The sequence below is a fragment of the Chenopodium quinoa genome, unplaced genomic scaffold, assembly GCF_001683475.1.
Source record: "Chenopodium quinoa cultivar QQ74 unplaced genomic scaffold, ASM168347v1, whole genome shotgun sequence".
NCBI lineage: Eukaryota > Viridiplantae > Streptophyta > Magnoliopsida > Caryophyllales > Amaranthaceae > Chenopodium > Chenopodium quinoa.
In genome coordinates, this window is record NW_018744626.1 from 2,482,125 (window position 1) to 2,500,011 (window position 17,887).

At 33.1% G+C, this 17,887-nt stretch overlaps 3 protein-coding genes across 4 annotated transcripts; 2 read left to right on the top strand and 1 right to left on the bottom strand.

The window, feature by feature from the left end:
- Positions 1–2,852: 2,852 nt before the first annotated feature.
- LOC110700454 (alpha-mannosidase I MNS5-like) lies at positions 2,853–8,615 on the bottom strand. 2 transcript variants are annotated; one of them, XM_021877995.1, is made up of 15 exons: positions 8,267–8,615; positions 7,739–7,781; positions 7,575–7,640; positions 7,430–7,491; positions 7,233–7,332; positions 6,339–6,521; positions 5,936–5,984; positions 5,674–5,853; positions 5,447–5,567; positions 5,077–5,158; positions 4,898–4,983; positions 4,705–4,805; positions 3,867–4,008; positions 3,613–3,763; positions 2,853–3,491 (listed from the first exon to the last, which is right to left on the bottom strand). In XM_021877995.1, the coding sequence occupies exons 1-15, from the start codon at positions 8,401–8,403 to the stop codon at positions 3,261–3,263; spliced, it is 1,734 nt and encodes a 577-aa protein (XP_021733687.1). In that variant the 5' UTR covers positions 8,404–8,615; the 3' UTR covers positions 2,853–3,260. The 2 variants fall into 2 exon arrangements, with proteins under 2 accessions (XP_021733687.1, XP_021733688.1); XM_021877996.1 differs by having other exon boundaries at positions 8,271–8,358.
- A 1,757-nt stretch (positions 8,616–10,372) lies between these two features.
- Positions 10,373–13,138, top strand: LOC110700455 (F-box protein CPR30-like). The gene is made up of 2 exons (XM_021877997.1): positions 10,373–11,749; positions 12,762–13,138. The coding sequence occupies exon 1, from the start codon at positions 10,541–10,543 to the stop codon at positions 11,729–11,731; it is 1,191 nt and encodes a 396-aa protein (XP_021733689.1). The 5' UTR covers positions 10,373–10,540; the 3' UTR covers positions 11,732–11,749; positions 12,762–13,138.
- Positions 13,139–16,208: 3,070 nt separating this feature from the next.
- LOC110700885 (F-box protein CPR30-like) lies at positions 16,209–16,736 on the top strand. Its single transcript, XM_021878468.1, has one exon. It carries the CDS (start codon positions 16,209–16,211, stop codon positions 16,734–16,736), a length of 528 nt encoding a protein of 175 aa, XP_021734160.1.
- Positions 16,737–17,887: the final 1,151 nt, after the last annotated feature.

Below are 17,887 nucleotides of genomic sequence, written 5' to 3' on the forward strand. Positions count from 1 at the left end.
TAGTTTGATAAAAAGTTACTCTAGCTAATTCTTAACTAGTCAACCTTTGAAATATGTAATCCTCCATATGAAAGTATTATTTAACAATCTAACACATTGCTAGTTTTGGCAAGAAGTGAACAACATAGATCAATGTATTCTTCTTTGACGATTTTGTTTGATATTTTTGCAATTGGTATCAAAACACTTGATCATTCATGCATGCTAAGCTACTCCATAAAACATTTTCATAAGTTTTTGTTTTTTCCTTGAGCTTCTCACTAGTATTATTGTGACTTTGTGAGATTCTTGAGTCATATGTGAACTAAAAATTATGATTAATTAAATTAAATAAATCAATATAGCAAATATGACATATTTGATTCATAATATAAATCATGGAAAATTCTTAGGATTGCATATAAAAAACTAATAAAAGAAAAGATTGAGAATAGCTACATTAACTATGTGTATAAATTGTTTAATTTATGCGTGTTTTTATCATAACTTCTAAATTTTATACGGAGTACTAATATAAACAAATGTACATAATGTTTATTTGCATCCCTTAGGGTTGTATATACGTCATTACTCATATAACATTATAAGAAATTTACACAAATTGTGATTAATATATTAGAAACTAATTGTGAAAAATGATGTAAAATGGTCACCAACATCAATTCAAACTCTTCCATGCTACTCTTGGTTGATTCGCTTGCTATCTTTTTCTGAATCTTCCCTCAACAAATTGCAATAAATAATTTGGTTAGCTGGATTGAGGGTATATCTACAACAACGACTTAATTAAACAATGACTTAAAAGAGCAACACTTTGCAAGATAGTAAATGAATTAAAAGTATTGTCTTTCTATTTTTTTTTAATTTTTATTTTTTTACAGGATTAAACAACAATAATAATGAATAGTCAACACTTCTAGAATTTCAAATACATTAAAATCTCACAATAAAATAAATTTATTATTCTGATTTAAAAATAATTTACTCAGAAGACGTTTCTAACCAAACAATGTACGAGTATATAGTATATTTCGTACATGTCCTATTGTACCTCTTACGCAAAATTGGTTAATGTCAAACATGGAAGTTGCATTAATCATGCACTAATTGATACTCGAGTACTAGTGTTTGGTGACGCAACCAGCCAAGCAGTGGCATGTACTCGAACATGTTAGGTTACCATTGGGTCTTGTCCCTTTAATTTAAACAGACTTTTATTAAGAGAATTTATTGATATCTTATTAGAAAAAATATATTTCTATGAAGTGTATATATAGGAGTAATTTAATTGCAATACTTTGACTTTTTACTATTCGTATAATAACTTTGGCCATATAATTTTTTTTTCCCCGAAAAACTGTACATTTTGACTAATCTGTGATGTTCAAAGCACACAAAGATTTTTTTAAAAATAAATGGTTATTACAATAAGTTCATTATATATCTTCTTGGCATATTAACGTTTAAACTTTTTTTTTTCATTAATATGAGTAGGTCATTTTAGTACATTGTTTAAAGTTGTACGTTGACGTGCGTACTAATCAAAGTATTATAGTCATTTTTTAAAATGGTGGAATTTTTTTCGAATTACTTTTCAAATTAAAGGTCCACAACTAGTGGACAAGGTTTACTTAATGAGATTATTGATCCCATAGACATGTAAATGTAATGGACCTTAGTTGTTTGTGTTGGCTATAACCTCCTCAATCAATGACAAAAACAAATTAGGTTTACAAAAATTTTAAAAAATAATAGCAAGAATGTGATCCTACCACCAATAAAATATTTATATATGTGAAACACTGGAGCGTCACACAATCTGCAAATGGTTTGACACGTACGCATGAACTGGAATCTTCGGTGACAAAAATTATGATGGCCACGCTCAAGATAACACCAAACTCACTAAATTCACTAGGTTGCTCTTTCTCTATTCGAAATTTGTCTATTTTGATCGATTGATTGCAATTTTGATAGAATAGAATTCAATTGGTGATTCCTAGTGTTTTGTGGTTAGAAATTAGAGGGCCTTTACCACTACAGTTTTGTCACTCTCTGTTTAAAATCTGATTACCTAGATTTTGAATGTCAGTGTGAACACGCCACACTGTCAATTGATAGCATGACCCGTCATATAAGTTAAGACTTGGAGTTTGAAAATAATTTGAATTAGGCAAACAAGATTAGGTTGTATGTATTATGTTAAATAAATTAATTCACTAGTTAAAACTTCTATCAATTGCATATCAAATATTCCCTCCGTCCCTTAATACAATGTCTCTTTCTCTTTATTATGTGAGGAATAAATGCTCAATAGAGGCATTGTATTAAGGGATGGAGGTAGTATTATTCTTCATGGCCTCTCACAGTGATTTGCAACCTTCTTTAACAAGGGGTTTATAGCTTAATTTTAGTCGTTAAGACATTTTCCTTCTAATTCAATTGATCTGATTGTAGTTGAAGGATTGGTCTCTTATATAAACCACTAAATAATTGTTAAAGACTTAATTTGTAATAGACTCAAACTTGCATTAATTCCACCATAGAGTAACTTAGTTATTTTCGACCTATATAACCCTAATTTTAGCGAGTTCCGGATAGTATAAAAAAAAGGGGAGAGACAAAGGAAATGGTGGCATTATCAAAGAATGCTTTAGAATATAAGATCAACCTTGTTGAAGAGCAAAGTGGACCAAACCATTTTCATCTAGAGAATAGAAATGACATGGAAGTTTCATTTGCCCCACAACAAAGAAAAATAGGACCATCAAATTATTCTTTTTCTGTCCTCTTACAATGACGAAACTTTGAGAGATTCGGCCCAAAATTTAGAAAAAATGAGTCAAGCTAACTTCAAAATATTTGTGCTATATGATACAAGTAATTGATAAACTACTGCTACTTCTTCATTCTCAGTTTTCACTACAATAATTCAGTATACAAATTACAAAGGTACAGTTTTGTAATAGATGCCGAATACTCATGTTCGATCAACATAAGTATTATGTCCAAACCTCAAAGCTCGTAACTTCAACACCGTATAACACTATTCCCACTTCATGCTTTAAAGCTTTACATTCTGTACAACTTAATGTATGGTTGTCAAGAATACTGTTTTACATGATTTACGGAGTAAATGACAATAAATAATATTTATCTCTATACTTAATCTACTACCTTCAGCAACGAGGAGATATTCGAGTATTTATCATTCTAGACTAGACTGATTGATGGAGATAGTAACATGAATCTGTAGACTGTCATACAAATAACCACAGCCCACAGAAGCCAGCTATGCTGCATGACCTTCGCCTACAACTGGTTGCATCAACACCACAGTCTTCATCAGTCAAACATCTATAATCGATACGGGCATCAGCGACATGGCATGCACTTTCGAGTTTCTGGTAGGCTTGTCTACTAGTGCTTGCAGTCATTGCAGGACATACCTGCAGTGACATCGCACTAGCTCGTCTCACCTTACTTGCTCTCTGTAAATAAGAAGGTTTCAGATTTTAATACAAGAATTTTATATTAACCCAATTATTTCACTCCATACTATAATTTTTTCAGTTTATGTGAATTGGAGTTAAAATTTCCAAAAACGATTACCTGAATGAAAGTATTATTTGCCAAGGTATACTCTTCTGGAAATTTATCATGCCAGGCAGAAAGCACGGGGAGAGGGTGACCTTCAGTTGTGAAGATGTAGTTCCGATCAACTAAAAATGAGTCATCATAAAGTAGATACAGGTATTTGCATCTGCAGATACAAATCGGAAATTTTGTAAGGGGATTGATATATATAAATAAATAAATAAATAAATAAATAAATAAAAATCTTTCATTGTTGAGTAGAAATATACGTCTCAGCAAGGAAGAAACTGTGCTGATGGTCTTCCAACACCATAGTTGAGACATCTCGAACACTAGCAAAACCACCTTTGACTTTGGTGTGCAAATTTAGAGAGTCTGTAATTGATTCACCCACTTCTAGGTACCACGGATCTGACAATAAGGACAAAATGAGAAATAATTGGAGCACGGATACGTAATAATTTGTTTAGGCCTATGCTATTTTTGACTCTTCATTTTGTCTCAACTCTTACATACCCAGGAGTCCAAGACAGACCCTCGACACTAATACAAGGTTATGTTATCTATTTTCACACATACACCTCAATTATCTTACACCAAATATTCATGAGAAAGAAAAATGAAAAAAGTGAGAAAAATAACATATGATAATGAGACATAAGGTCACAAACAGACTAGAGAGTAGAGACAATAATTTAACAAGAACTAGTGACCAAGTTCAACCTAAAAAGCATACATGTATCTGAAACATTCATGCAAATGTTTTTGAGATTAAAATTATATTTCATGCAAGCCATAAGTTTGTGTCCAATTTTGAGACAATTTTGCCGCGTCTAAAAATTTGAGACCTACATGTCCAGCACTTGGATATGTACCTATACCTAACCCAACACTCATACTGGTGTATAGAAACATAGGTTAGGTTAAACAGCAAGGACAATTGTATGAGTATACCTGCATCCCAATCACATTCGAGCAGTGTGATAGCAATCTCGATTATAAAAAAAAAAAAAAAAAAAAAAAATTAAAAAAAAAAATAAAAAATTGATGAAAACTTGTGCTACAGTGCTACCTATATTAGCATTGTTTGAAGGCTAATTAGCTAACCTTTGGTAGCTTGATACAAGTAGAAGGTTGATTCTGCCAATTCAGGACGTAGCGGATAATACTTTTCTGTTGGATGCAGCATTTGATGGTCAAGAAGATATCTAAAAACAATTGAGGCTCAATTCAGTGAAAAGTAGGGGATTCCCATTAGTTTAACAAAGAGACACAATAGAGGTTGCAGCTCTGATAATACCTTTCAGGCAAAACACCAAATCTCTCCCAAACCTTGAAAAACTCACGATGTGAGGAATTCGCAGCTGCAATATCTCCAACAAGAACCTATGCACAACCGCATAAATATAGCTATCAGATTAATCAGAATAATTTTGCTACACTAAACTGTAGCCTCAGACAACATCATTTCAAACTAGCCTGTACTCCAGGCCAAAATGCTTGGAGGCTCGTAAGTTGCCAGTAAGTAGCATGCCCAGTTCTCATATCTGCTTCATGATACCTACTCAATAAGAAACAGTTAACAATTATTAAAGAATCAACTATGCATGCCAATCACTCTATTTTTTACGAACCATATTCCTAAGGGTTACATATAAGCAAAATTCCTAATATGGGAATTCATGACAATATAAAGAATCAGTGTTATTAAATGCTTTTAGGCTTTTAGTATTCTATAATTTCTAGTTATACTTGTAGCCCTTAAGGTCACGTGTAGCCTTAGCATTTCAATACAACAGAAAACTTATTAGCTTTTCAAATAAGAAAGCAGTGTAATTCATTATTATACCATGGACCATGTCTGAAATATTTCTGGACAGCAACATAAGCAGACTGAAACATCCTCCAATACTCCTCCTTTCCAAAGAGAATGTAGGCTTTGACTAAATACTCATAAAATGAGTCAACTCCTACACCGCATCAAAAATAATTCAGCCACAAGAAAAGTAAAATTCAAATTCCTTAATACATGCAGATAAAATTACACAAGTGACGATTGAAAAAATGACAGCTTACCAGCACCAATCCCAGAAGAATGCTCTATCCACTTTCCAGTAACCACGTCCAGTGTTGTCCCCAACAGATTCAAGGAACTTCTTAAGCTCCATAACTTACGCAAAGCACGAAAAGCTGCAGCTTCATACTGTGGGTTTCCAGTCAATTTTGATAATGCCCCCATTTCGAGAATCAGGGAGCCTGACATTAGAATACTAAGTAAGCCATACTTATCACTAAATCTCCAAAATTCATATGACTGTATCCAAGAAAATCTCCTCACCAGAACCAGATGTGCTTGTTTCCGTTGTCTCATTCGCCATTACTCCATACTGTTCACATATTCATCATGAGTCATATATCCTTCTTACAGCAAAAGCAGTGGATCATCTTCATATATTAAAAAGAAGTCTAAGCAAAACAATAACATTTCACTCAGCACAAACTAATAACAAACTATCTTTCATCACAATGTGACTATGCCTAATTGCCAAGTTTATTCTAAAAACCCAAAACTAGGGAAAGGGATTCTGTTACAGAAAAAGAAGCACTAAAAAATGGCAGAGAAAACCTTGAATGGAATGACTCACAGAGTGAAAAAGAAAATGTGCTTAGCTACACTTATATATTTCCTGATAATATTCTACTCTTCATAGTCAAAAACACATTCTAGGAATTGGCATTACCTTAAGATTAATCCATGCATATGGTAATCCCGTTGGTGTACTAAATGCAGGCAAAAAACGTTGTCCCAAGTCTTCAGCTAGAGTAAGCAGCTCATTCTTGTAAGTTCCTGGAGTGAACCTGTTTCTAGAATCAATTGCAAGCATATGAGCAGAAACAAGTCCCCCAAGAACTCTTATGTTGCACTACAGATTGTCATCAAGAGAAGGAAATATCAATTAAGTTCTACATAAGCTAAGTTTATATGGCTTCAAGCATCAAGTTAAGGAACATTTATGAAATTTGAAATACATGCTGAAGGATACACATCCTTAGCATCTATTTTTGTTTCATTTATAGTGTGCTGCAAAAACTCAAATGATAATGAAAACATTAGAATTGGTTCCATTTCATCAACACATGCCGCTTGAGTTCTATAGGACTCTCTAGGCAATGTATTCCTTTACACCCAAATTTAATTACCCTTCCCAATAAATGAATCCTGTATTGGAGCCTTGGAGGTATTACTACAGCTAGCTCAGCAACTTGGGATAACAGAAATTAGTTGGTTTGTTAGAGCTGTGTAGCAAACTCTTTGTAGTATAACATACTCTTCTGTTAGATAGCTGGTAATGAGAATTGTATAATTATTCAACCAACAATTCTCTCTATTTTTCTCTTCTTCTACATTATTCTATAGTTGCTAAAATAAGCAAAGGCCTCTGTTTCATCATCCATAGTTCCTTAGTATCAAATTAGCCAATGTGACACTAACAAAGAAGCTAATTCTACAAATGATATACATCCAAGGAATTGTTTTTAGAATAAGAAAAAATGAAAATCATACAACCACTAGAATCACAATTGTGCTAACATGAATATCTTTGAACAAGATGTTTAATGCCTATAAAGCGTACCTCAAATAGATTCACCCTTGCATCCACATCAAATGTTAGGTTTTCAGAAAGCCAGGACACTGCCCGTTCAAACTCTGTATTGTTACCTAATATAAGAAGACTGAAACAAAAATTTTATCCTACAGTCAAAACACAAGGCTAACAAAACCGAAAACATAAACGTATAAAATAAACGCCCTCTATTACTAAATGAGTACCTGGATAATGACTCGATAAGTGTAAGTGCAGAACCCTTGTAATTTTGTGGCAAGTGTTCTAACTGAAAAAATAGAGCAGTAATCAACAAAAATGTAGGTGTAATCAATGGGATGTTAATCAATTTCTATGCAAAATATCTCTCACCCTCAAATTTCCTAGCTCGCTCAGCGAGTCCGTGAAAGATTTTGTCAGAGGTTTCAGCTCATCATGCTACAAGAATTACAAAACAAATGAAATTAATTTAAGTATTAAAGTTCCTACAAACTGCAATAATCAACGGAATTGCATATTAAGGAGCTTATACGAACCGGAAAGGCGTATTTCATGTAATTGTCATAGGCATGATAAAACCTGAAATGGAAATGTACAAGCTCATACTGTCAAAAGATCAAGCTCGATAATTGAATTCAAAAGAGCAATGAAAGATTATAACTTTAGGGATAAAAAATTGATGATTATGTTAGTATAATTATCCAAAATATTGAAATTTGAAAAGAAACTGTAAATTGATCCTGCTAAAATGATTTGAAGGCCAGAAATAGTAAGCTACAAGATTCTACTGATGCCTTCAAATTTATGAATTGATTATGTGGAATTGGCAACAAATTGAAGTAAATTGAACATACAAATCAAAATTGCAAATTGCAACAGATTTTAAAGAAAACAAATTTAATGAATCATGAATTAGAACACTGTAATTTAATGGGAAAACCCCAGAACATGAAAATCAACAAGATTGAGCAAAAACTGGAGTACCCAATAAGAAATTGACAGAAAAAGGATTACAATTGAAACAAGAATTGAAGTAGAAATTGTATAAATAGCTAGAATCTTACATACGGCGGACTTTCTCTCTCATCAGAAGTTTCTTACGGCAGAGATGGGAATCGGGATCAGATAGAGAAAGCTTGAGAAGGGCAGTCGAAATCAGGAAAATTATGAGAACCCATGTTCTCCAATGGCGGATTGACATGATTTTTCAGGTCAATCCCAAGTTACTGGGGATGGGATGATGAAGAGTTGTTCTTGTGGATGTTGAGGGAGGGAAGATGGTGGTAAATGTTAATGAAGGGAATCAGGGAATTCAATTGAGTCATGGAGATCTAACGAGAATTTGATGCTAACTTGGCTCTCCCGGGGTCAGTTTGTGACCCCGGGCAAGTTATGCCTATACGATGTGGCAATGGGTCACACATTGCCTATATAACTATAGTTGTATTACTCGTATATAGAGTGGTTGTATAGTTGTATTACTCGTATATAGATACATTGTTGATGGGGATTTTAGTTGATTTAGTCTAACATCAAAGTCAACATCATTCTAGAGCTTAATGCGTGGAGTCTTTTTGGTCGATTTTATTGGATATGCGGTAATTTTAATACAAGGATGAACAAGGGACAAAGGATCTTTAACAAGTGACAAAGGATCTTTAACAAGTAAGGAGAAATGGAGAATATCAGGGTTAATCTTAGTTATTTTGATACAAGGAGATCAAGTGACACGATTTTATGATGATCGTTTTACAAAATAATACTCTCATTTTGATTGTACATGTTTGCTAACATATTACTTTGACAATAAATATTTTAATTACATAATAAGTAAAATTTCAGTTTAGTTCAATTCAGCTCCAAACATAGTCATATTGACTCTTGTTAGTAAATATTTACTTATTATGCAAATTTTTATTTTATTATTATTATTTTTTACTTATTATGCAATTAATTTTTTTTTTTTTTTACTTATTATGCAATTAAATCTTTTAACTACATAATAAGTAAATATTTTTAATTCAGTTCAATTTAGTATAGCTCCAATCAGTTCAGTTCAATTCAGCTCCTAATTTCCTTCTCTCATAAACAATTCATTTCAGTTCTATTCAATTCAGTTCAATAACTCAGAACATGCCCTGAGAGTAATTTAAAAGTTTTTTCATCTTATGAATTCAAGATCCTAAGTGATAATATTTTTGAAACGGAGGGAGTACATTGAAATAGTTCATCTCATATGATTATGTTTTAACATAATTATAAAATACAATCAGAAAAAAATTTGTAAAACAATGTTAAAAAGTTAAAATATGTCAATTTACTCTTAAAAAAAGTCAATTTAAAAGAACTGAGTAAATGCTTCATTTTCAATACTTTGTATTTTACACTGTCTTTGTCCCTTTATTTTTGCTCCATAAGCCATATCCATTTTTAGGTCATTTGACTATAAATTGCCGTTAAATAATCTATAAGAGATAATATGGTCATGGGATCATCAAATTTTGTATAATTTTTACGCCTATGAAAATGAAGATATATACAAAATGCATTTTAAGACGCGACTTAAAACCATTAAAAGTCAAATGAGGCAAAAAAACGGGGCCGGCAACTCGGGGAGTATAAGGTAAGTCGAGGAGGAGGAAGTACAAATGGAGTGTTGTGAGACAAATGTAAATGTCTCACAACCATTAAAATAACATAAAAGTAAAAAAAGAGGAGAAAGGAGGAGAGAGATAGGAAGAGTGAAAAAAGTGGTGTGGACCCCACTAAAAATTTTCAGAAATGATTTCACGAGCAAAAACGACAATAAAAATTGGGAGCACAACTACTGAGAATATATTTTGTACCACTGAGGATTTTTATAAGTACCACTAAAACCGCATTGAGTACCACTGGCAGTGTATTTTGTACCACTGAGCTCTAATTGTTTTATTTGACAGTCTAATTAGACATTTGAACCTTTTTTTAAATACCACTAAAATTATATTTTGTAACACTGAGACTCTGAGAGTGTATTTTACACCATTAAATCTAAAAGGGCAAAATTTAAATCTCGTATAAAATAACCAATTTACCCCTGCGAGATACTTCTACCTCTCTCTCAACCCTCCGTTTATATAACCTCGTCCAGGAGAGGATAGAGTTGGCCACAAGCTGAGCTAGTCAAAGTAGGTCCCGCTAATTTCGGATAGGAGTCAAAAATTAAGGTCCCGCTAATTCCGTTTTTAAGTCAAAACAGGAAATTCATTCATTCAAATTCCCTCAAAAAAATTCCCTAATCTTCAAATACTGTAACAAAGTTGAGCCATATCTCTGATTATTCGAGTGAATGATCAACCATGGAAGAAGAAAGAGTGAATAATCCAGCCGATAAACTGCTGCCGGAATTATGGATGGAAATCTTCTCAAAACTTCCGGCAAAAACCCTGCTAAAATCAAGGTCTGTTTCCAAATTTTGGCGTTCTTTAATCGATAACCCTGGTTTCATTTCTATGCATATCACCCATTTCAAGAACAATTCCAGCAAACATTTCGTTTTATCCTATGAAACCCGGAATACAATGTGGATTTTAAATGAATTGGAATTGAATATTAGGGTTCGAACAATGGGTAAATTTAGAAAACGTGAAGAAATTTTGGAAACAATCTTTTTATCATCTGAGTATCATATTGATTATAAGGGTTATGTTGATGGGTTGATTTTATTTGGTCAATTAATTGGGGATAAATATGATTTGTTCTTGTTTAATCCTTCAATTAGGAAGCGTATGTTGTTACCCCAGATACCCTTTTGTCCTGGTGGTCGTGCTGATACTGTTATTGGGTTCGATCCTGTTATTAATGATTATAAGGTTGTTATGATTTTCTTTCCTTTCGTGTTGTCGGAACTTGAGGGGCCGGCTTCGATTCTAGTTTACGAGCTTGGCACAGGATGTTGGAGGGTTAATGTTGGTGTTGAGGTTCCAATTATGTGGTATTTTGGAGATAAAGTGTTAGCTAGAGGGGTTATGCATTGGATATCATTTAGTCTTGATGAGCGTCCTTTGCGTACGAATTATACCCATATTGTTTCCTTTGATTTTGGTAGTGAGACGTTTAGCTACACTGAGTTGCCTGGTGATCGATGGGATGATAAGGATAAATTCACTTGGCCTTTCCTTCTAGGTGATCAATTTGCTGTCTTGGATGTTGCTCGTGCGAGTGCTTGCATATGGGTGATGAAGAACTGTGGGGGGAGTAGGATGGAAGCGTGGAGTAAATGGTATCACACTACAGATTCAGACACCTATAAGTTTTTTCTGGAGCACAAAGCTGTAAAAAATTTGATATATATCGAGAGTATCCACAAGTTTCTGTTGGAGGTGGATGGAGTAGTGAAATCTTATGACTTGGAGAGCCATAAGATGAAGAATCTTGAGGTCACTGATTGTCGCTATGTTATGGATCCTTATGTGGAGAGTTTATTGCTGTGCAAAGGATTGAATGATCAGTTTTCAACAAAAATAATGGAGTACGGTGGTTTTGGCTGAGCAGCAGGGGAAAAATTGGTATGGCATTAGACTGCTTGTTTAATTTTTATCTTCAATCTTTTAGAAAGTAAATTACTTTACAAATTTAATTTACAGTGCTGTTGGCCTGTAACATCTTCTATGCTAATATTGCAATTTTCTTGGTAGCATGAGTAGAGCATATACAGCAATTTTCCTTCATTCAATTGGGTAATCAACATCTTTTCCGTCATTTTGTTGTGGCAGGCTTGTACACTTATGTCTTAAGATTATTGTGGAAGACTATCAAAATATTCATATAACTCTATAAAAACTTGAGTTGCTTTTGTATCTAATTCCAGACACTACATTTGAAGCAGAATTTTATGTAAGGTTAAACACTTTCTTGGCCTGTACTAGCTTCTTTAAATTATCACAGATCTATGGCTTGATATTCATAGTTGGGAATTGAGTTACATAGCTCATGGATATGATACGTCTTGTGCAATTGAAAACGTACAGCATTTTTGTTACTCAGCTCACTTGCACAATAGACATAGCTTTTGTTACAGAAAAGAGTATTTAACTTCTTTTGTTAATGGAAATGACCTCAATGTATGTGTGAAGTGTGAATCTTTGTGATATGTATAACATAATCTATCTCAAGATCTCTTCTTGTCTTCTTTATGTAATGAAAAATGTAACTTGGATTGTGAAAGGATTGAATTGCTTACTTTTTGTATTTCCATGGCAAAGGCTGAAAAAACAGAGAAGGGTAGTTGCGATGTTATGTTAAAATTCCTACTGCTACTTTGTTTTTACGTTCTTGTTCCTTTTCTTTTTATTAGTAAATGAGATCTCGTTATTTTCACTCTACCATTACTAGTTAGCATTGCTTAATCATTACAAAGGTGATCCTCTGTTTAATCTTAATGTTTAAGGTAGATTGCTGTTTTTATGATACAACTTGTATATTTCTTCTGTGCTTGCATCCCTTTCATAGATAGTTCAAGTATTTGTTTGCCATTATGTTATTCCTCTGTAGCTTAAACTTTGTTATGTTTTGTTTTAGGGAATTAACAGCTTATGATTAGGTGCCGATGAAGCTAATATCTGTTGCAATTTGACCATCTGTTTGGTTATCAAAGCCTACTAGGCAGAAGTTTTTCACCGCCAATCAACAGCAGATTGAATTTTGGTAATTTAATCTGCATCAGACTTCCTCTTTTAGTACTATGATCACAGTAAAATAATTGATGTTTTTAACTGCTTTTCATCTTGCCTAAGTAATTCGTTTTATGAGCCAGACTCCTCTAGATCCTGGTACTGTTCCTTTTGGTATTCTGCAGCAATTTAAGTGATGAGTCTAATTACTTGCGACTTTACGAGTAATGTTCTAAATTTTTACTACTCCGTGTCTCCGTATAGTATATACCTACATTCTGAACTGAAACACATTTACATCTTGATGCTTTACGTATGCTTGGTTCTGTCCAATGCACGTGCAGATGGGTTCGTTAATAACGTTTGTTGCACTTGAGATCAAATAATTGGTTGTGTTTGAAACTGTTTTTCACTAAGCCATAACGTCAGATCAGCCTACAATGCTACTGATAGAAGGTCAAATTTTTATGCTGCTGATACTAGTCTGTTTCCCCTTACTGATTTGTTTTGTTTCTGGTTTCTTATTTGCCTAGAGCCTATACTGTTATTCCGGAAAACCTTGAGGAGGCTCCCAAAACAATGATCAAAAGCTCAAAACTTCCATATAATAAGTTATTTTGATCTCTAAAACATGTTTATGCTAGTGTATTACTCAAAAGATTGAAGTAGGAGATCGACTTTGGTAGTATGAAATTTCTATCTATTTTGGGAAGTTTTGTAGGACAAGTCGTATTTCAGAAAGTCCTTCATGAAAACTACAATGATACTCTGATTACAATGTAGAAATAGATGACATCAAAGATGATTTGAGATGTTATAACGAATCGATGCGATGAAACAATTTGGGAACTCACCCTCAACACAATGTAAAATAAATAGCAAAAACACAATAATAAAAGAGACAAGTGTTTATGAGGAAATTTTCAAACCTTATTGTTTTATTAAGTTCCTACAAAATAAGACAATAACCCTCTTGATGATTTTCCTCCTCAATAAATCCTAAATTGATTATATCCCTAAAATCTATCTAATTTCCTAATTACATTCCTCATCAAACTAGGAAAACATAAAAGATAGAAATAAATAAAAGATACATCAAATCTTTTCCCAAAATACTTGTAGAAATATTTGAGTGTGTTGCAAAATGAAAACGAGATTTTCAATTAAACTTTATTCACATTTAATTATGAAAAACTGCTTATGGACAAGATCTCTTATGAAGATTAATGCATGCTTCAGAGTACTTCCTACTCCGTATAATCATTTAAAATATTTCATATTGGTAACAAACGACAAGTGAGTATACCCATCCAAGGTCCTTCAATAAAACAGCTTGGAGAGCAATCAAAAATACTTTTAAGAAGAACTAATTTTTGACCCTGTCCATTATAATGAAAGATAACTTTTAAGTTAAGATTAGGTTGATGCTACTTGCCTAATCCCTAATGTGCAGGAAAGAAAGCAAAAGCCCTTAATCTTCTGTTGTGAAACACATAAATTGGAACTTTAATCAAAACAATGGATAAAAAAAAAGGCGCAAATGAAAGAAACAATATCTGGATTTTAGTATTCAATCAATCAAATAGAACATGAGAGAGTAGGCAAATAGGCAAGCAACTAATCTAAAACTTTTACTTGTAGTACAGAAAACAAGTTTAGCACTTCAGCAATGGAAACTTGACTTGGATTGTGATCTGCATCTCTACGAGTCGAGGCAAATAAAACCAACGTAAAAGATAAAGAAACATAGGATTAGGATCGGAATATGTGGCAAATGAGCCCCATAACCTAAGACTTAAGTGCAAAATAGCCCCCTAAGTACTAATAACAGCAAATTAACCCCACTACTTTTTAAATCGTGCAATTTAACTCCCATTAGATATTTTCCGGTGACATTTAATCTTAATACATAATACAAACCGGAATACAACTACTACGTATTTTTTTCCCCAAATAAATAGTACACGTATATTTTGCTAATATAATTCATGACACCTGTATCCCATTTTTTCCATCTTACCAACTTTTGGTCTACTTCTTCATCAATTCTACATACAACTTTCTCCTTGTACCCACCTTTTCTCATTTTTTCTCTCTCCTTCCAATGACAAATTATCTTCAAATCTAAGTGCAAATTAAAGTATCTAATTTAATGAGAGGAATAATTGGGTTGTTTACGAATCCTATTAGTAGTCAATATTCACTACCACCTTCTACAACTTTCAAAGAATTTCTGTAGAACTTCTAGCACTATCGTATCGCCATATCCATTGTCCATCGGAGCTCCAACCAACATATAGCGCAGCTAGGGACTACAATTACAAAGGTAATACTCATTTGTCAATTACAAAGTTGTTAATCAAGTTCATAGATCTTATTATGAATGTTGTAAGTTTATTTGGTAATTGATTCATACAATTTCATGTCTAAAACTAATTGATTCATACTCATTTGAATAATCTGAATTTCATTGTTTTTTTACAAAAAAAAGTTATTAGGTTTTCCCAATTACATATTATCTTGATGTGTTTCTACAGGTACAATTTAAAATTAGGTTTTAATCATGGTTTATATCATGAGAGAGAAATCAAAGTTACCTGCAGAGGAAGCCATGGAAGAGAGTTGAGATGTTTTGGAGAGCGTTGTGCTTGAACGTGGAGCTGCTGTTCATGTAGTTCACTTTTTTTTTTTTTTTGGATGTATTTTTAATTTCATTATAGGGTTATTGTATGTAAGTTATAGATAACGTACTACAAATATACAAGGGTTGTATCTCAATGGTTTAAGGATAGTATAATGGTAAAATTATAGTGGTATTCCGGCGTAATTAAAATTTTCCGATTATATATGGCCAGAATATACAATGTATGGGCTAATTACACGTTCTCTAAAGGTGCAGGGCTGATTTGCTTCGATTAATTCTAAAGGGGTTGATTTGCACTTAAGTCTTAGGTTATGGGGTTCATTTGCTACAAACGCCGATTAGGATCAAACTATATGTGATAAAGTTTAGTCATTTAGATATGATTCAGATGGTTTTTTTATCTGTAAACAAAGATATGCTCCAATCTAGCCCTAATTATTTTGTGGGTTAAGCATGATAGTTCATTGTACTCCGTAACTATTTTGTGGGTTAAGCATGATTGTTTATTGTACGTGGCCCAGTGTTTTATATTATCAACTCTTGTCTCTACAAAACTAAAACCCTAAACAACTAAAAATCCCTAAGAAGCAACATAAAAGCCTAAAACCCTGGGAAGCAACATAAAACCCTAATATAAGAAGCAGCATTTTGCGTCTCAGAAAAATTAAACCAGCCCCAAAAGAAAATCAAATCAAAGCAAACAAACCAGCCATGCCAAGAAGAAGAGGAGGGCGAAGAAAAGGAAGAAAACCAAGACGAAGGAAAGTGAGACGTCTTCCGAATGATGTATTAACAGACATATTTCACAAATTACCCTGCAATTCCATGGTTCGCTCCAAGTTAGTATGCAAGGAATGGTACTCAATAATCTCTAATCCAGATTTTATGCAGGAGTATTTTAAGCGCATTGGTAAACATTTCATCTTTTTTGAGTTTGTTTCGTATAGGGAATTTAACATTTACGACGTTAATTGCTCTAATCTCATCAACAACAACGACACAGCAATATTATCATCCATACCTCCTTTAGAAGATCCCCGTAAATGGGGGTGTAAAGATGAAAATCTTGAGATAATTGGTTCTTGTAATGGATTAGTTGCATTAGCTAATGGTAATAACTTAATTTTATGGAATCCTATAACTAAACATTACAAGTCTTTTTCGGGGAAATATTGGTTCTTTGAGCCTCGTTGGGAATGGAATTTCAACCCTCGCATTCTACGGGGGACTTTGTTATGATGCTGATCGCCAAGAGTACAGCGTTGTGGTAGCTATAGACTATCAGAGTCCGCCACGAATTTCGATGTTAGTATAGATTGTGAAACTGAACCTGTTTACGTAGTGGATTCCAAATGACAATGAAAACATTAATTAATTATATATTCTCATGTCTCGTAGGATGTATTTTGCTTTGTGATAGAGCTGGCAAGTGGTTGATCGGTCGTTTGAAATAGGATTATCATAATGTTTTAATAATGAGTATATAATGATTATATATGTAGTTCATAATTGACGCATTTTTCTCCAAGTAATTAATTATACATAGTATTTATATTACTTTATTCACTAAGCCATACCGCCAAATTAGCTTACAATGCTACCAATAGAAGGTCAAATTTTTATGTTGTTGATACTAGTCTGTTTCCCTTTTCTGATTTTGTTTTGTGTCTGGTTTCTTATGAGCCTAGAGCCCTAGAGCCTTTACTGATAACCTTGATCGAGGAGGCTCACAAAACAATGTTCAAAAGTTTAAAACTTCCATATAATTAATTATCTTTATTTAAACATTTGAATGATTTCCTAGAAATTGTTTAAATCAAAATTATTTTGTACTTTGTGTTGTTTTAAAAACTTATTCCCTTATGTCCACTTAGGATCGAGATTCTAATTATTTTAATTATTTTTGTAATAAGTAAAACTACTAAAAACAATAGCGGTTTAAACAAAAAAATTGCAATCAACATTGGCGTTTTTATTAATATATAAAATTGCTGACATGTCGTCGTTATTAAGCCCAACCTTTTGTATCCTTCTTCACTTAGTAACTGTTCCGATTTACTGAAAAAAACTTTAAATGAATTGTTTATGAGAGAAGGAAATTAGTAACTGAACTGATTGGAGCGGAGCGGAATTGAACTGAATTAAAATTAAGTTGAACAAAACATGCCCTTAGTTGGTCCTTTATTCCCATATTTCCCACAATCATCACAACCGAAAATTCAAGAACGGAAGACTGGATTGAACAAGCTAGGATCGAACCGAAAGAATCGGTTTAAAACCCGGACCGGACCGCTTTGGACCAATTTAAGAATATTTTAAAAAAGAATACTAAATTTTAATAAAGTTATGGAAAACACGAAAAAAGTAAAGGAAAAATTATATTTTAATGT